The sequence below is a fragment of the Rhinoraja longicauda genome, chromosome 21 (assembly GCF_053455715.1).
Source record: "Rhinoraja longicauda isolate Sanriku21f chromosome 21, sRhiLon1.1, whole genome shotgun sequence".
Classification (NCBI taxonomy): Eukaryota; Metazoa; Chordata; class Chondrichthyes; order Rajiformes; family Arhynchobatidae; genus Rhinoraja; species Rhinoraja longicauda.
This window is the reverse complement of record NC_135973.1, coordinates 25,865,272-25,885,042: the sequence shown is the minus strand read 5'-3', so window position 1 is coordinate 25,885,042 and position 19,771 is coordinate 25,865,272. Positions and strand designations below refer to the sequence as shown.

The 19,771-nt window shown below is 42.1% G+C and overlaps 2 protein-coding genes across 3 annotated transcripts in view; one reads left to right on the top strand and one right to left on the bottom strand.

The window, feature by feature from the left end:
* Positions 1-1,580: 1,580 nt before the first annotated feature.
* eri2 (ERI1 exoribonuclease family member 2) lies at positions 1,581-13,124 on the bottom strand. The gene is made up of 9 exons (XM_078417476.1): positions 13,102-13,124; positions 10,208-10,272; positions 9,469-9,552; positions 8,861-8,988; positions 7,674-7,830; positions 5,809-5,909; positions 3,920-4,001; positions 3,047-3,135; positions 1,581-2,906 (listed from the first exon to the last, which is right to left on the bottom strand). Exons 1-9 carry the CDS (start codon positions 13,122-13,124, stop codon positions 1,581-1,583), a joined length of 2,055 nt encoding a protein of 684 aa, XP_078273602.1.
* Positions 13,125-13,576: 452 nt separating this feature from the next.
* The window catches only part of rexo5 (RNA exonuclease 5), a 50,414-nt gene continuing 44,219 nt past the window's right edge, over positions 13,577-19,771 (top strand). The window contains exons 1-3 of one of the 2 annotated variants that reach the window (XM_078417474.1): positions 13,577-13,644; positions 16,999-17,139; positions 19,597-19,709. In XM_078417474.1, the coding sequence (XP_078273600.1) occupies positions 16,999-17,139; positions 19,597-19,709 (254 nt within the window). In that variant the 5' untranslated portion in view covers positions 13,577-13,644. Of the gene's footprint in view, positions 13,645-13,779; positions 13,899-16,998; positions 17,140-19,596; positions 19,710-19,771 lie in introns of those variants that run through there. The other variant, XM_078417475.1, reaches the window with a different exon arrangement.

The window sequence follows — 19,771 nt, the reverse complement described above, 5'->3', positions numbered from 1 at the left end:
GCAGAGACAATTTATGAGGATGTGGCCAGGACTTGAGCTATAGGGATTTGTTGAGCAGGCTAGGACTCTTCATTGGAGCTTGAAGATGAGTAGTGATCTTATGGAGCTGTACAAAATCATGAGGAATAGATCGGGTAAATGCACAATCTCTTGCGCAGAGTAGGGGAAATAGAGAACCACAGGTCATAGGTTTAAGGTGGGGGGGGGAAGATTTAATAGGAACCCAAGAGGTAACATTTTTGGTATACACAAAATACAGTGGGTGCATAGAACGAACTGCCAGAGATAGTTGAGGCATGTAGTAGTGCAACATTTAAGATAGGTACTTGGATAGGATAGGTTAAGAGGGACATGGGCCAAATGCAGGCAGGTGGGATTACCATAGATAGGACAGGTCAGTGTGGGCGTCAGGCTTAAGGGCCTTACACACCATATGACTCTAACTCAAGACTGCTATATGCCTATCTGTGCTTTAGGAGTCTGTACATGAAGCAGCAAGCGGTTCTTGTTAAATTCAGCAAAGCCTGTATCCCACATACAGGAAGAGTTCTAAAGCCCTTCATTTGTGCCACAAATTAATTTACAGACTTTAAAAAAATGATTGAATAGTCTTTTATTATTTAAAAAAATGTAGCATCTTATGCCCCAGCATCCCAAAATACTTATTTCTGCAGTGCAGTTACTTCATAAGGAACACAAGTATAAAAATAAAATTCAAATATTAAAAACATTTATATGTAGTTCAAATCAGACAATCATGGAACCAGACATGTTCTGTTGAATGATACTAACTTTTTTTGAGGGAAGGAAAGTATGTAGCTAAACAATAATTAAGAACTTTTGTTATCAAACTGGAATTTATAAGCTAGCGTTAAAAACCAAATGAAACCAGCATCAAAAGTGCAAATTTAGCCTCCATCATAATTGGACGTGCATATAATTTTTGGTTGGCGAAGTCAATTCTTCATTACAACATCAAACAACAGAAAAACACGAGAAGTTAAAAATGTTGACAATGACGTTTCTTTTTGTACTGTTTTGTTTTAAAAAAAGCACCAGTGGTTCATCATTATAACTAAACTCACTGATAACCAAAATACTGAAAATTGTTGAAAATGAGATGATGGGAAATAAAAGCAAGTAAAGAGATGTGTACCCACAGAAACATGCACACAGACTAATAGTAGTACATATTAATCAGGAGAATTTGGGGCTTCATTGCAATTCTTATCCTGACCCAAACAAATTAACACTTCCTCATTTAGACATGTGGTTGCATAATTAGTATCATGGAATAAATCTCAGGTCGAAGTTTCAGAAAAGAGGTCTGAAAGAAACTGGGTGGAACTCTTTTCCAGGATCAAATATATGAACACTTAAACATTATGTACATTTAGTTTAAGTACAGAGGTTATAAAATGCCTAATTAAGAAAGTTGAGTATACTTTAAAAATATTATAGCATACTACTCCACCTCAACCTTTCTGCAGGCCAGAATAATTTGCTGCTTTATAAACTACATTAAATACAATCAATCCAGACAAAATTACATTGTTAATTTCGGAGGGAAAATTGGAGGCCTAGAGGTTTCCTTTGGGAAGAAAGTCTCCAGTTGAAGCAGTACCAAAATTATTTACAAAGGAGGCTGGAGAACCTTTCTCCTTCTTCAATGCCCACTCCCACTTAAAGTACCCACAACCCTTGCTATTGTCTGCATTTATTCTCCCCTTTGTACAGGAATAGAAGACTTTCCCTTGGTTTGGCCCCGCTTTTGACACAGTTAGCCGCTTAGCTCTACGACCACAACCACACAGCGGAGGGGTAATCTTTTCACCATTCAATTTACACTGTGCTGGATATGAATAGTTTGAGGCAGGAACAGGAGCAAATCTTGAATCTGCCTTCTTATTTGAGGATAGAGGTAACAATTTTTGGTCTGAATATATAGTGAATGATTGCTTCTTAGAAATGGGTAGTTTGAAGGGACTCGAATAGGTTTCTTTTCTTTTAACACCAGCAGGTAAAGAGTTATTTGATCTCAAGGACAGAACAGGAGGCAATAAAGGCTCGGTGCCTACGTTGAAAAAGCTGGACTGGACTTGTGGAATCTTCACCTTAGGTGCTTTAAAGATAGACTGATCTTTTACTTGCTTCATAACTTCAGTTACATCATATATTGCTCTATGTACCACCTCCTGATGCTTTTTGGCTTCTGTCAATTTGTCATCCTTTTCTAAATCTAGAATTGGACAGTCTTCTGTCATGTATTCTCCTTCAATCCAACTTGATTCTTCAAAGTTTTTCCTTTGTTCTCCATGGTCTGTTGCATGATCATTACCTGATAGAGGTAGCACAGCAGAATCTTCCCAATATTCCCAGGGGACCCCGGATTCTGAGTAGCTAACATCCAGATTAGAGGTACTGGTGACCGAGTCAATAGTAGTAGACACAAGCAACAGGTTATTTACAGTCTCATTGAGTTTACTTTCTTCAACACCCACTGCAATTCGACTTTTAATATTGTTGCTCACACAGACTTGAGGTTTCTGTGCTTTACTGTGATCAAAGGATGTAGAAAGTCCATTGATTAGCATCCTGGGGGCTAATAAACTCTGATAATGAGTATTTGCATCACTGCCATTTCCACAGTCAATGGTCCCCATGTGTTGCCTACCAGTTTTAGTCAAAGTTGGTAAAATTGTATTATGGTGTTTTACTGTGACTTTACTTTCACAGTGTGTGTTCATCTGCTTGTTTTCTGCTATCTTTGTGTTACGAGAACCAATTTCAGAAAACAACCCAGTTCTACACCCATTGTACGGGTTTACACAAGAGGGACTTGCTTTGCCACCTGGAAGAGAGTTTACAGTTGGTAATCTTGCAACCAGATTGTTCATGGGAGCAACCTAAAGAAAAAGCCACAAAAATTGGAATTAGCACAGGATACTGTCAGATTCTGAACATATATCAAATCTCATTTAACATCTCAGATGTAATCACAAAGATCTGACAGATGAAAGTAAAGAACTCACCAATGGTCACTCACCCTGTCCAACGATTTGGTGATTTTCATGGTACAGCCATCACAAATCATCTGCCAGGCAAGGTGAGCAGTGTTGCGGGCATCATCCAAGCCTTGGAAGGTCACATTTTCAAAGAATGGAGAGAAGTAAAAAAAAAAAAACATAACAAACAAGCAAGCACAATGTTCTGCTTACATTTTGGCAACCAAGTCTTGCTTGGTATACAAAATATGACAAATTTTATAGCTAATAGTCATCTTTAAGGGAAACATGCTTTGGCTGCACTTAGAAATCTACTCATCCCGTTTTCTTTGTTACAGAATTTCAGGCTATTAACATTTATTGGATGGAATTAAATCTTGCTTGATCAAATAGATTTCACATTTATTGTTACATCTGATTTTCCATGTGAAAGCCTACTGCTAAATGCCAACAGCTGCTATTCAATACAGCTGAATTAAAGATTTAGATGACACAAAACAGGCTGCAGCAGAATAGAGATACTTGTCCACTATTGTCTCGTAACTCCACTCCTCCCTTCTTAGCTCCATCTGCCCATTATACCTCACCTCTCCCCAATCCACATCACCTACTGAACCCTCTCCTTTTAAATGGCTACTTTGTCTCTCCACTCAGTCCTGATGCAGGGCCTTGACCTGAAGACGTCGACAATTCCTTTCCAACCCCAGCCGCCCTCCCTACAGGTAGGTAAATCAATTTAGGATACATATTCTGCCAATGGCAGAACCTACTTCAGGTGTAGAACACAACTGTTACTATGTAAAACACAAAATGCTGGAGTAACTCAGTAAATTCAGAGTATACTCCTGCACAGGTTTACTGCAGATTTTAGCATTCCTAGCAAGACGTACAACTATGTAATGTGCGACACATACCAGAGTGTTCACGACCTGAAAAGACCATGCCCAGATCTTGCAAAGCTCCATTTAAACCCTTTGGCTTTCGGTTATAGAATACCTGCCAGACAAATACGTCAATTCAAATCATTCCCCACCAAAAACTCAACAAGCACGTTAATTGGAGGCGTAGAAAATAAATGCATAACTTATTAAAACATATTATGAATTTAAAAAACATCCACATTAATGGTAGGGAATACCAATGCACTTCTATTAGCTACCTTTGAATATATTATGCTTCTTTTGACTGAAAATTATTTCTAAGAGGCATCTACCTCATTATGGGGTTTTTGTGGATCGGAAGTACCAAATGTAATTGCGTAAGACGAGTAAAAGAAGGCATAAATGATGTGGAACTATTTTTTTTTTTTAGTTTAGAGGTATGTAGGTTAATTGGCTGGGTAAATGTAAATATTGTCCCTAGTGGGTGTAGGATAGTGTTAATGTACGGGGATCGCTGGGCGGCACGGAATTGGTGGGCCGAAAAGGCCCGTTTCCGGCTGTATATATATGATATGATATGATGATACAGAGCAGAAACAGGATCTTTGTCCTACTGTGTCCGTGCCGATCAGCGATTCCTATACACTAGCACTATCCTATTATGGGCTAAAATCACATAATATATTCAGAGTCTCATATTCCCCTATTCTTTCCTGATCCAACACAGATTCAATTTTTACATTTTCACTCTTCCCAATAAGTTTTAATCTAACCACAAGTATAAAATTAAGATACTAAGCTTGATGGAACATTGGTTTGAAACTACAGAATTGAATCTCTTCTTCCACTGTAATCAGAGCCACCTGCTTTGTCGCAAAGGTGAAAGGTGGGATGTGTTGACGAGGTGTCGGAGTGGAAACTGGGCGGCACGGTGGCACAGCGGTAGAGTTGCTGCCTTACAGCGAATGCAGCGCCGGAGACTCAGGTTCGATCCTGACTACGGGCGCTGTCTGTATGGAGTTTGTACGTTCTCCCCGTGACCTGCGTGGGTTTTCTCCGAGATCTTCAGTTTCCTCCCACACTCCAAAGATGTACAGGTATGTAGGTTAATTGGCTGGGCAAATTTTTTTTTTTTAAATGTCCCTAGTGGGTGTAGGATAGTGTTAGTGTGCGGGGATCGCTGGGCGGCGCGGACCCGGTGGGCCGAAGGGCCTGTTTCTGCGCTGTATCTCTAAATCTAAGCCAAACCAGCACCGATGGAGAGTGCAGGCTATGCTTTTGTCCTACTTACTTTCCATTTAGCCTTTTAGTGATACAGCACAGAAACAGGCCCTTTGTCCCACCGAGTCCACGCCGACCAGCGATCACCCCGTACTCTAGCACTATCCTACACACTAGGGATTTACAATTTATTTTCCAAAGCCAATTAACTTACAAACCTGTACGTCTTTGGAGTGTGGAAAGAAGCCGGAGCACCTGGTGAAAACTCACAAGGTCACAGCGAGAACGCACAAATTCCGTAGACAGCACCCGTAGTCCGGATCAAACCCAAGTCCCTGACACTGTACGGCAGCAACTCTACTGCTGTGCCACTGTGTCGCTCTAACTCACCTTTTGCTGAGTTGCTCTGATATCTTCTGTTTGAAGTTCAGTTTGGTAACATTCAATGCTTAGTATCCACACATATTTTCCTCCTTATATTTATCTCAAGATGGGTCATCTCGATCAGCATGGACCCGTTTCTGTGCTCTGTGACTATGACTATCTTTCAGCCTTCAATTTTGATGAAAGGTTAGAACACCTAAAACAATCAGTAGTCATGGCTTCTCGCTATGTAGTTGCTGAAAATGCCGTGTATTTCTAACATTTTCTATTGGAATTTCCAATAATGTCGAAAACCATTTCCCGTTTTAAGGACATACCTTGTAAGTTGCTCGGAGATCAATCCAGCTGTTCAACACATTTGGTTTGTGGAGTTGCTTCCTTTTACATTCATAGTGCAGGCACACTCCCAGATCCCAATCTAGTGAGATCAGAACACGTGATTATCGGTACAGTTACAAGTCTAGTTCACACCCTAAATAAATTCCAGTAAGCTATCCCTACAAAATAATTATCTAAATGACACATTTTATACAGTATGAAACTTGAACACATCCAAAGCATTTTATATGTCTAAAGCTCAGCCTACACAGCAGTGTTAAAATATAGCAGAAGTGAGGAAATACTCAGTAGGCTAGATAGCATCTGTGGACAGAGAAACAGAGTTAAATGTCTCTGATTAAAAACCCAGTTTATGCAGTTCCTGATTTTATTTTAGATTTATTGCACTGCAATATTTAGACTTTTCCATTAATAGAAAGAAGCACACATTGATTTTTTTTTTTTTTAAAGTGTGCTCTTCTTAAACCGGACAATGACAATCAAAAAGAGGAAATAGAAAGCAAATTTGCATTTGCATCACTTCTTTCAGGATCCCAGGATATCAAAGTGTCTTGCGTCCAACGATTTAGTAAAAAAATCTCACAAAAGGGGACTGGCACGAAATGAAAGTACATGGGATATTGCGGTAATTATAGTGGCAGGGATTGAGAACAGTTGAGACAGGAAACGTGAAGTAGGAATAAACAGATCGCTTATCCAGTGGCAGGCAGTAACTGGTGGAATGCTGCAGGGATCAACTATTTAAAGGGATAATTCCTCCTCTGAAATGGTCCCATGGAATTATTCATGTCCACCTCAGAACACAAATAAATCCTCAGATTAATATCATGTTGAAAACCTGGCACCTCCAACATTGCAGCCCTCCCACTTGTATTGCACTGGAATGTCAGCCTGGAACTGTGTTCAAGTCTCCGGGTTGGATCTTAAACCTACACCATTTAAGTAAAATAAAACCATAGCTGAATGCAAATGACTGAACATATAGTGTGTTAATGGGGAAGAAATTGCTTTAAAATGATAACAATAACCAGTATCAAAAAAACCAAAACCCAGACAATGGAAATTTACTGAAGAAGATTCAATCAGAAATAATAGTCTAGAAATGGCACAGTGGAGTAGCTGCTACTTCAGTGCCAGAGACCTGGGGTTCATTCCAGACCTCGGGTGCTGTCTGTGTGGAGTTTGCGCATTCTCCTTGTGACTGAGTGGGTTTCCTCCAGATGATCTGATTTTCTCCCACTTGCCAAAGATGTGAGGGTTTGTGGGTAAATTGGCCTCTGTAAATTGCCCCTAGTGTGTAGGGAGGCAATACAAAAATTGGATAACACAGAATTAGCGTGAATAGGTAAGGTGGAATGGTTATCGTGGCCTTAGTGTGTCGAGGGGCCTGTTTCCATGTTGCACCTCTAAACCAGAAGGAACTGCAGATGGTGGTTTACAACAACAAAAAAACCCAACACAAAGTGCTGGAGTAACTCGGCGGATCAGGCAGCTTCTCAGGAGAACATGGATAGATATCGTTTTGAGTCGGGCTGGGTGTAGAGAAAGAAAAGGGGAGAAAGAAAGCTAGAAGAGAAGAGGGGCAGGACGAAGCCTGGCAGAAAATGATTGTAGAGCAGAAGAGCAGCAGGAATCCCAGAAGGGGTGCAGTGTGAGAGGGTGTCATCGAACTCCCATCAGACTAGAAATATTATCTATGTCTCCGGATGCTCCCGGGCCTGCATGATATCTTCAGCCACTTCCTTTTTGGTCTTTATGATTTAGTAGGTTAAAATTCTAGTGTAGGTTTCTGTTGTTCAAATGAGCTGCAGGACTTAAATTTACCAGCAAAACCAGTGTGTACCTGACCAAGTTACAAAAGCACAGGGTCTTGAGCCAGGATCGCACTGCTGAGATCCCTCCATCACAAAAACAATCTTCTTCTCCAGCTGCTGTTTTTGAATCCACCGGGAAAATTGTGACAGGCATATTGCAAGAGGAATTCCAGCTTCAACCTGCCGCTGAAAATGTTAAAAGGCAACGGTAAATGTGCAGATTTCAAAACTAGGCTGAATTTTGCCCAATTCAACAACTGCTCACTAGAGGGAGATATTTAGTACAGTCCAATCCAAAATGAAAAATGGTAAGACACAAAGCACTGGAATATACAAATTATATTCTAATCTGCTTTTAATACTTTTGTTCTGAAATAGTGTTGTCTTCTGGCAAGTTCGTAGTGTACTCTAAACAGCTTCACAATTAGATAATAGCTAATTATTGCCTCAAGACCTTGGCTCCAAACCCTTCAATGTGGATCAGGATGAAACTCCCTTTGTAATACTCCTGTGTAGTGCCTAGAGTCTTTTTGCAAATGCTAACTTTGGTTATGTTCTTGTATACAGCCATCCTACTTAATGCTCCAAAGAGCCTCATGCCATCTGCAATCTTTGTGCGATTCTTTTAAAAGGCACGACAGAGAAATTGCAACTGTTCCTTACACATCATGCAATGGGTCGACCTCTCAAACTACCAATGGAACCAGCAAGTCAAAATGTGAGCCACCTGATTGGCAAACAGAGCAGGTTTAAAAATAGTTGCAAATTTCCATAAATTAGAACCATTCTCCTTTCTAATCTCTTTGCTGGCCTTGGCTACTGAAGTTCATCACCCTCACTTAAGTGCTAAATTTTATTAGAACAGGCTGCATTTTTAAAAACATATACTTTAAAGTAGACTATTCTGCCTCCACCGCACACAATTCCGTGGCCACCAAACCATGGCGTTGTCCGTTGGGTTCGATCCTGTCTATGAGTGCTATCTGTGCGAAGTTGGTACATTCTCACTGTGACCGCATAGGTTTTTTCCGGGTTCTCCGGTTTCTTCCCACACTCTAAAGACGTACAGGTTACAGGTTAATCGGCTGTAAGTTGTCCCTAGTGTGTAAGATCGTGATCGTGTATGGTGTGCTCTGTGGGCCTGTTTCCACGCTGTATCTCTAAAGTCTAAAAGCAGTTATATGCCTCACAGATAATCAAGTATTATACAGAATACCTGCGTAACGCCAGTTAGTTCCATGCAGAACTCCGATAGGATTGGTTGTTCCTGAGGCTGTAGGTATGTGTGAAATTCAACCTCGATCTCTCCGCTGGAAGTGTTGAGCAACACTGCAGGAAATTCAACTAGATCAGAGAAAAATGAAGCACACAATCAGAGGAAATGAAGTAAAGACTTCTCTCCACAATTCAAGCACGATTCACCCAATTCAGATAGAAGAACTTGCATTAAGGTAGTACCATCAGTAAACAGAGGCATTTCAAAACAGCATTATTCATCAAATTAAGAAACAATTCAAAAAAACGAGAAAGAGATCAGGGATTAGAGAGGAACGCCAGAGCACAAGACCTTGACAACTGAAGGTCTGCCCAACAATGATGGAGAGAATGAAATTACCAATGTGCAGAAGTTAAGGAAGTAAAGAGTACAAGAGAACAATGAGCTTTCCTTTTACTAAAGTATAAGACTTCCCAAATAGGCTGCACATTTCTGCTTTGAAAAATTTAATAGTTCATCTGAATGAATTTAGAAACTGTTCACGGAATTCTCTTCAATGCACAAAACCCGGCAATGAAATACTGTCTCTGGTGTAGATTTATACTCACTTATTTCTGGACGATAATGAGACTTGCCATTTTTCCAACAGGTGGACTCAAAATCAATAATAATTAGGTATGAAAAGTACTGATCTATAAAGCAGAAAAGTGTAGAATTCTGGATTAGTCTAAAATATTGCATGGCTGGTACACTTGTTTTGCATGATTTTTTTTAGGATCAGTTAGATATTTATAATATTATCTATAAAATGGAACAGGTTTGATCATTGATAGTTCCTTCAAATATTGACCTCATGTATTTTCAATGGCAGAAAAGTGGAAATAATCCAATACCATTAGTCTATTCGGAAGCTAATTGTTGAAAGTACTTTCTAACAACTGACATCAGCAGTGAAGTCTCTCAGCTGTTTGCAAGGACTGATAAAATATTCAAAAATCAGAAAATCCTATGCAAAAGACTGGCTATTTTTCCTCTAAAGGATTAATTTGTTTCCATTCATTAATAACAAACTTGTCATTCTAAAATTGCCACCAAGCTGAGGAAGGGGTGATGTAAAATCATGCAGGTGGATATAATATCAACGACCAAGTTGATGAAGGCCATTTCTATGACAAATACACACAAGGACTTTTATTAAAATAATAAAAATTAAGCAGACAACACAATTTTAAATGACAACTAAATAATATCTCCAGTCCCCCTCCCCCTCGTGTAACCTGGTTTCAAGATGATGCTTTATCTGGACTCTGTACGATGCCACAATAGAGTACATATCACCATACTTACTCGGTTTATGTTTTTTGGTGCCTTCAACAGAAACAGGGGATTGTTTTCTTATTAAGCCAAGTTGCCTTGAAATAAAAATAGAAAAGGTTACTAATACAAAGCAACTGTAGGGGTGGGGATGTGGGAAAGAGGAAACACCACATTAGTTGATTAATTTCAACAAATTATTCCAGATGCTGTTATAGAATAAGCAACCATTGCCAAGCCCTCCCATTTATGAACGTATCTAGGAGAAATACTGGTTAATTTTGATAAACTCAAACTGAACAATCCACATGGATAAAGTTGAGCATCTTGTAAGAACTTCCCACAGGTCCGTGGATTGGTACAGAACTAATTAAATGCAAACTTGGCCAATCAATCTGTGCTTGAAGGACTGTTTCTGAAAAAAAGAATGTAATCAAGCAAAAACAATTCATACGAGAGGATATTAACAAATTAGATAGTCATACAGCATGTAAAAAGGCCCATTGCCCAACTTGCCCACACCAACCAACATGCCCCATCTACACTCTTTCCACCTGCCTGCGTTTGACCCATATCCCTCTAAACCTATCCTATCCATGTACCTGTCTAAATGTTTCTTTAATGTTGCGATAGTACCTGCCTCAATTACCTCCTCCGGCAGCTCGTTCCATATTGCACAAAACTATATAGAGTGGTACCAAAAAAATAAAGTGCAATACAGAATAACCAACTAAGAAACAGCTACGAGTAAGAGTACATGGCAGCACTTCCAGGAATGTAATGTGAAAGAGGTGATTAATTCAGGAGTCTGATTGCAGGGGGGAAGAAACTGTTCCTGTCTGGATAACTGGGCATTCAAGCTCCTATGTCTTCTCCCAGAAGGAAGAGAAACAAAAAGGGAATGGCAAGTGTGACAGGCATCCTTGAGGATATTTCCAGTCTTCTCGATTGAATATATGGTGAAGGTAGACTGGATGAAAGGAAGTGATGAGCCTGCGATGGACTGGGCTGCGTTCACCACTCTCTGCGGGTTTAGGCGATCAAGAGCAGAGCAGTTTCCACGCCAGACAGAGAATATTTTCTATAGCACATATGTCAAAGATCTAGTGAATTCTCGTTGGTGTGCCAAATCTTCTCAGACAACCAAGAAATCAATACGCTGAGGTGTTTCATTGATCACTGCACTGTGAAGGGATCGATTAGGTTGCCGGTGAAATAGATGTCTAGGATCTAGAAGCTTTCAACCAAACAAAAAGGGAATGCACGGTGGTGCAGCGGTAGAGTTGCTGCCTTACAGCGAATGCAGCGCCGGAGACTCAGGTTCGACCCTGACTACGGGCACCGTCTGTACGGAGTTTGTACGTTCTCCCCGTGATCTGCGTGGGTTTTCTCCGAGATATTCGGTTTCCTCCCACACTCCAAAGACGTACAGGTTTGTAGGTTAATTGACTGGGTAAATGTAAAAATTGTCCCTAGTGGGTGTAGGATAGTGTTAATGTGCGGGGATCGCTGGGCGGCGCGGACTTGGTGGGCCGAAGGGCCTGTTTCCGCGTTGTATCTCTAAATCTAAAAAAATCTAAATCTAAAAATCTACAGCACCTGTTGGTGAGGGCACTGCCGCAAACCACTGGTTCAATTGATCAATGGGATATGGACATAACACACAAAGAAAATATTAATTACCTAGACATGAGTTAGAGCTTCTGTATTATTTACCCAGACATTAATAACAGCAATTGTATTAATTACCTAGACATCACAGCTATGCTATATTAATTACCTACACATGAATTAGATACTGAATTAATTACAGCTATGCTATATTAATAAATTACCTACCCATTAACTACTATTGTATTAATGACACATGTTAATTACAGCATTTCTGTATTAATGCTGTATGCTGTATTAATACACATTAATTATAGTAATGCTATATTAATTAATTAATTACCTACACATTAGTTACAGCTACAGTATTAATAGCCTAGACATTAATTATAGCTGGACACAAAATGCTGGAGTAACTCAGGTCAGGCAGCATCTCTGGAGAAAAGGAATAGGTGACATTTCAGGTTGAGACCCTTCTTCAGACAGAGAGATAGGGGAGAGGGAAACAAAAGTGATATAAAGATGTAGAACAAATGAATGAAAGATATGCATAAAAGTAACGATGATCTAGGAAACAGTCCATTACTAGCTGTGGGCTAGGTGATGAGTTATACAGGCAATGAAACTCGCCAGGGCAAGAGTGAAACTAGGACATCAGGGTAGGGATGGAGAGAGTGGGGATGCAAAGGCAGGCATGGGTATGGAAGGATAAGGTGTGAAAACGACAGATCAAAGTAGACCATAATCAGGGTAAAGTAGAATGGATCATTGGCAGAGGAGAAGCTAACAACTTGGCATATAAACAGTAAAATTAATTAAAGAGGACAGTGAAACTAGTCAGAGAACTAGAGTGGAGAGGGACAGAGAGAGAGGCAAAACAAGGGTTACTTGAAGGGTTAGATAATTCAATATTGATACCACTGGGTTGTAAAGCTGCCCAAGCGAAATAGGAGGTACACTGTTGGAACCTAAGATCACATAGATCCGGCTTGGTCAGGACAGCAAACACCTTCCCAATGCACCCTAATGATCTCTTTTAACCAACTTCAGTTTTTGCACTTGTCTCAGACAAGATGGTGGTGGTGGAGGGGGGCTTGAAGCCGCCTGTCATGACCCCAGAGAAACATAGACAATAGGTGCAGGAGGAAGCCATTCGGCCCTTCATTGTGATCAAGGCTGATCATCCACTATCAGTGACCCGTGCTTGCCTGCCTTCTCCCCAGCCATGGTTGCCCCTGGATTCCAGGCCTTTCTTTTACTCCGCTACTTAAACCACCGCCACTCGGGCGCCGAGGGTGCGAGGAAGCGACACTTACATAGCCAGCTGCTTTGTAGACATGGTTCATCAACAAGCCGAAGGATGATGGCGATACGATGGCCGCTTGGTGCTTCCACCCGCCGACGCGGCCGCTCCAGCACCGGCTGCCGAGAACACGATTTAAAGCTGCCGCCGTTGCTGCGACGTCACGTCTGTGTCGTTGCTGCAAGGGGCGGGGCAATGACGCGCGTGAAGAGGCGGGCCAGTGACGCCCATGAAGGGTTGGGGCAGTGACGCACGTGAAGGGGCGGGGCAGTGACTCGCATGAAGGGGCGGAGCTGTGACGCGACCTCACGGGGCGGGGCTACTTTGTAAATCCGAGGGGCGAGGCTGAGACACGATGTTCAGCGACAGGGCAATGACGCGTCGAAGGGGCGCAATCGAAGGGGCGCAATCGAAGGGGGCGGGACACTCGCCAGACCTCAAGGGGCGGGGTCGTAACCCGACCTCCAGAAAGGCGTCAGTCCAATGGGCGGGGCAGTGACGTAGACGTGGGTGGGTGGGCACCACGTGGTCTGGGCCCCTTTGGTCGGTCGCTGAGGTGAGTATGTGAGGTCTTCTTAATGGAGGTTGGTTTGAGGCAGATGGGGGATATCAGCTTGTTGAAGGTGTGAAAGAAACAAATGATCAAGGGGGGTGTCGCAGCGGTAGAGTTGTTGCCTTACAGCGCTAGAGACCAGGGTTCGAACCCGACTACGGTGCTGTCTGTGCGGAGTTTGCACGTCCTCCCCATGTCATGACCGCGTGGGTTTTCTCCGGTACTGCGGTTTCCAGCCACATTCCAAAGACGTGCAGGTTTGTAGGGTAACCACCCATTCCTTCTCTCCCGAGATGCTGCCTGACCTGCTGAGTTACTCCAGCATTTTGTGAATAAACAGGTTTGTAGGTTAATCGGCCTTTGTAAAACTGCCCCCTAGTGTTCGGGGCAATTGCTCCTAGTAGAATTGAACTGAATACATTTTATTAGCCAAGTATGTATACATGTGCTCTGCTCGCAAGTAACAACATGGCATACAGTTGACAGTTAAAAATAAAACATTATAATTTAAGCATGTGAAGAATGAAATAAAATACCAGAATGTGTGAGAATAGTGAGCACTGGTCAGCATGGACATGATGGGCTGAAGGGCTGTTTCAACAATGCTGCTTCTCTAAACTAAACTGGTTGTTGGCTGCAACCTCCCCCCCCCCCCCCCCCCCATTGACAAACTGTACACTGCAAGGGCAAGGAAGCAAGCAGGTAAGATCATCTCTGACCCATCTCACCCTGACCACAAACTATTTGCAGCACTTCCCTCTGGAAGGTGTCTCTGGACTGTCAAAGCTGCCACAGCCCGACATAAAAACAGCTTTTTTTCCACGAGCAGTAGCTCTACTCAACAGCCAAAAGTCTGTAGCCTCTTTGTCATCTGGTATTTTCTTTCATTCTTCACATGTTTAAATTATAATGTTTTATTCTTAATTGTTTACTGTATATCGTGTTGTTACTTGTAAACAAAGCTCCAAGGCAAATTCCTTGTATGTATACGTACTTGGCTAATAACATTTATTCAATTCAATTCAATTATCTACATGGTAGGGGAGGGGAGAGGGGAATTCTCAGAACCTACAATGAACTACAGATGCTGGAATGCTGAGCAAAACATTTAAGTGCTGGAGGAACTCATCAGCGGTAGATTTGTAGACAACCGTTGTCTGGTGGATGTTGAGTGTAAGACCCATCTTCTGTCAAACAAGGCAGCATCATCACCACAACACCTTTCCTTACCATAATGTACCTTACTTCCAACAAGCCACCCCCCAAGGAGTAGAGCAAATCTTCAAAATTAACGTGGAAAGGATAGTTTATTATCATCATGTGTACTGGTGTACAGTGAAAAGCTTTTTGTTGTGCGCTATCCAGTCAGGAAAAAAATTATGAATACAGTCGAGCCATTCGCTGTGTACAGGGTAAAGGGTATAAATTTAAGTGCAACATAAAGTCCAGTAAAGTCCGTTTAAAGATAGTTTGTAAGTCTCCAAGGGCGGCACGGTGGCGCAGCGGTAGAGTTGCTGCCTTACAGTGAATGCAGTGCTGGAGACTCAGGTTCGATCCTGACTACGGGCGCCGTCTGTACGGAGTTTGTACGTTCTCCCCGTGACCTGCGTGGGTTTTCTCCGAGATCTTCGGTTTCCTCCCACATTCCAAAGATGTACAGGTATGTAGGTTAATTGGCTGGGCAAATGTTTAAAAAAAATTGTCCCTTGTGTGTGTAGGATAGTGTTAATGTGCGGGGATCGCTGGGCAGCGCGGACCTGGTGGGCTGAAGGGCCTGTTTCTGCGCTGTATCTCTAAATCTAAATCTAAAAATCAATGAGGAAGATGGGAAGTTAGGACCACTCTCTAGATGGTGTGAAGACGGTTAACTTGCCTGACAACATTTAGGGAAAAAACTGTCTCTTAACCGGGAGGTATGCGTTTCCACGCATCTGTACCCCTTGCCTGATGGGAAAGGAGAGGAAAGAGCTACTGGGTGAGACTGGTCCTTGATTATGCTGGTGGCCTTGCCTCGGCAGCATGATGTGAAGATAGAGTCAATGGAAAGGAGGTTGGTTTGCATGAGGATCTGGGTTATGTCCACAAATCACAGTGATTTCTTGCGGTCTTGGATGGAAATGTTCCCAAGCCATGCTGTGATGAACCCCAATGGTACAAATACCTTGGAGTGTATCTGGACAGTAAACTGGACTGGTCCAGGAACACTGAGGCACTGTACAAGAAGGGACAGAGCCGGCTGTACTTTTTTGAGAAGGCTCCGCTCCTTCAACGTCTGCAGTAAGATGCTGCAGATGTTCTACCAATCGGTGGTAGCCAGTGCCATCCTCTTCGCTGCCGTGTGCTGGGGAAGCAGGGCGAAGGCTGCGGAAGCCAATAGGATTAAAAAAAATATCAGGAAGGCTGGCTCCATCGTGGGGCGGAGTTGGATTCATGGGAGGTGGTTTTGGATGAGAGGATGCTCAAACTGTGGAGCATCCTGGACAATACTGCTCACCCCTTCCATGACACACTGGTCAACCTGATGAGTACCTTCAGCAACAGACTGGTTCCACCAAGTTGCAGGACAGAATGCCACAGGAGATCCTTCTTCCCTGTGGCTATCAAACTTTACAACTTTTCCCCCTTCTGTCATGGGATAGACTGAGACTGACTGACTATCCTCCCGCCCCCCCCCCCCCCCCCCTCACCCCAATCTTTGCACATCCCCCAAGCCTTTCCACTCGTCACTTTAATTTCATGTATTTTGGGCAATGGAGACGGAGAGGCGACTGAGAGAAGATCTAAAATCACAAGTGATATCGATAAGTTAGATGTACTTCGTACAGACAGCACCCGCAGTCAGGATCGAACCTGGGTCTCTGGCGCTGCAAGGCAGCAGCACTACTGCTATGCCACTATGCCGCCCCCAAGTGGGATCTGAGAAGCGAGTATATCTACACAAATGGTGGTGGGACGTGTGGCCATGAGAAGCGGTCGAGGCAGGTACAATTACAATGTTGAGAAGACATTTGGATAGGTACATGGATGGGAAAGACAAAGAGGGACACGAGCCAAATACAGGCAAACGGAACTAGCAAGGTTGACATGAATAAGTTGGGCTGTGGGACATGTTTCCATGTTGCATGCATGTTACAGAGGCACGGAATTTTTTTAATGTATAACTTTATAAATTGGATATGCATTCTGTGAAGTAATGAAGTGATTTGATTCTGCGGCTGAGCTGGTGGAAATTGCTTGGTGTCATTTTGATTCTTTATAGTGTCGCAATCTCTTACATTCAAATATCCCCAAGTTGAATACAACATTCTCCAGTACAAAATATTCATTAATATTTTTCTTTTGCTTGTAATATATAAGATGCCGAATAATACTCAGAGTCTCGGGAAGCGCAAAAGTCCGGGTAAGGAGAATTTAGTGGAAGCCATGTGGAAGAGAATCAAGGTCAAAAATGAGACCACTGAAGAAAGTGACGTCCAACATAATGAAAGAATGCTCAAGGTATGCAAGATTGGTTACTTTTAAAATGAGTCATTAATTTGCAATTTAATTCTGTACTTTAACATTGACCATAAATGCACCAAAGGATGCAGAGAAGATTTACGAAGATGTTGCCAGGACTCGATGGCCTGAGCTATATGGAGAGGATGAGCAGGCTGGGACTCTTTTCCTTGAAGCGCAGGGGGATGAGGGGTGATCTTGTAGAAGTTTACAAAATTATGAGAGGAATACATGGGCAAATGCACAGAGTTTCTTGCCCAGAGTTGGGGAATCGAGAACCAGAGCACACACACTGTGCCCTCCATAATGTTTGGGACAAAGACTCATCATTTATTTATTTGCCTCTGTACTCCACAATTTGAGATTTGTAATTTTAAAAAAATCAGATGTGGTTAAAGCGCACATTGTCAGATTTTATTAAAGGGTATTTTTATACATTTTGGTTTCACAATGAAGAAATTACAGCTGGAATTACATATTACATAGTCCCCCCATTTCAGGGCACCATAATGTTTGGGACACATGGCTTCACAGTTGCTTGTAATTGCTCAGGTGTGTTTAATTGCCTCCTTAATGCAGGTACAAGAGAGCTCTTTGCACCTAGTCTTTCCTCCAGTCTTTCCATTACCTTTGGAAAGTTTTATTGCTGTTTATCAACATGAGGACCAAAGTTGTGCCAATGAAAGTCAAAGAAGCCGTTATGAGACTGAGAAACAAGAATAAAACTGTTAGAGACATCAGCCAAACCCTAGGCTTGCCAAAATCAACTGTTTGGAACATCATTAAGAGAAAGAGAGCACTGGTGAGCTTACTAATCACAAAGGAACTGGCAGGCCAAGGAAGACCTCCACAGCTGATGACAGAAGAATTCTCTCTATAATAAAGGAAAACCCCCAAACATCTGTCCGACAGATCAGAAACACTCTTCAGGAGTCAGGTGTGGATTTGTCAATGACCACTGTCCGCAGAAGACTTCATGAACAGAAGTACAGAGGCTACTCTGCAAGATGCAAACCACTGTTTAGTGCAAAAATAGGATGGCCAGGTTACAGTTTGCTAAGAAGTACTTAAAAGAGCAACCACAGTTCTGGAAAAAGATCTTGTGGTCAGAGGAGACGAAGATTAACTTAGTTCAGAGTAATGGTAAGAGCAAAGTATGAAGGAGAGAACTGCCCATGATCCAAAGCATACCACCTCATCTGTGAAACACAGTGGTGGGGGTGTTATGGCCGGGGCATGTATGGCTGCTAAAGTACTGGCTCACTTCATTGATGACACAACTGCTGATGGTAGTCGCATAATGAATTCTGAAGTGTCTAGACACATCCTAACTACTCCAGTTCAAAGCAATGCCTCAAAACATTGGCCAGCAGTTCATTCTACAGCAAGACAATAATCCCAAACATACTACTAAAGCAACAAAGGAGTTTTTCAAAGCAAAAAAATGGCCAGTTCTTGAGTGGCCAAGTCAATCACCCGATCTGAACCCAATTGAGCACACCTTTTATATGCTGAAGAGAAAACTGAAGGGGACTAGCCCCCAAAACAAGCATAAGCTAAAGATGGCTACAATACAGGCCTAGCAGAGCAGCACCAGAGAAGACACCCAGCAAATGGTGATGTCCATGAATCGCAGACTTCAAGCAGTCGTTGCAGTCAAAGGATATGCAACAAAATACTAAACTTGATTACATTCATTTACATGACATTGCTGTGTCCCAAACATTATGGTGTCCTGAAATGGGGGAACTATGTATAAACACTGCTATAATTTCTACATGGTGAAACTAAAATGTAAAAAAATGGCCTTTATTAAAATCTGACAATGTGCACTTTAACCACTGTAGGTTTAAAGTGAGGGGGGGGGGAGATTTAATATAAACCTGAGGGTTAACTTTTTGACACAAAGGATGGTGGGTGTATGGAACAAGGTGCCGGAGGAGGTAGTTGAGGCAGGTACTTTCGCAACATTTTAAGAATCATTTAGACAGGTACAAGGATAGGATAGGATTAGAGGGATATGGGCCAAATGCAGGCCGTTGAGACTAGTGTAGATGGAACATGTTTGTCGGTGTGGGCAAGTTAGGCCAAAGGGCCCGTTTCAATGCTGTATGACTGACTAGAGGACACAAAAATAATTCCTCCTTATCTCCATCCTAAATTCTGAAGAAGGGTCTCGACCCGAAACGTCACCCATTCCTTCTCTCCTGAGATGCTGCCTGACCTGCTGAGTTACTCCAGCATTTTGTGAATAAATCCATCCTAAAGATACGTCTTTTTATATTGAGTTTGTGCCCTCTGGCCCTAGACTCCCCAACTGGTGGAAACATCCTCGCACATCCACTCTACCTCGGCCTTTTAACGCATGAATGTTCCTCGTGCACAATCATTAAACAACTAAATTACCCTTTGAAAGTATTGTAAGTCCTCTTTCTGAATAATATTTCTGTTTTCTAGGATGTTTCGATTTTCACTCTCAATTCCAAGAGTAACCACTGTGCCATTACTTATGACCAACTTCGTGAGCTGATAAATTATGTTGCATCGACAGAGGAGAGATCTCTACCCAGGTAATGTATACTTATTTTTCCCATCAGATATTTAAGGGACATGCCTCTCTGTGTCCTTAGTG

Coding starts and splice junctions, on each gene's coding strand:
- eri2 (XM_078417476.1), bottom strand. CDS start 13,124: ATGTCTACAAAGCAGCTGGCTAT. Junction 9,553..10,207: donor CACCAAAAAACATAAACCGA/GTAAGTATGGTG, acceptor TCTGCTTTATAG/ATCAGTACTTTTCATACCTA. Junction 8,989..9,468: donor TCATTATCGTCCAGAAATAA/GTGAGTATAAAT, acceptor TCTCTGATCTAG/TTGAATTTCCTGCAGTGTTG.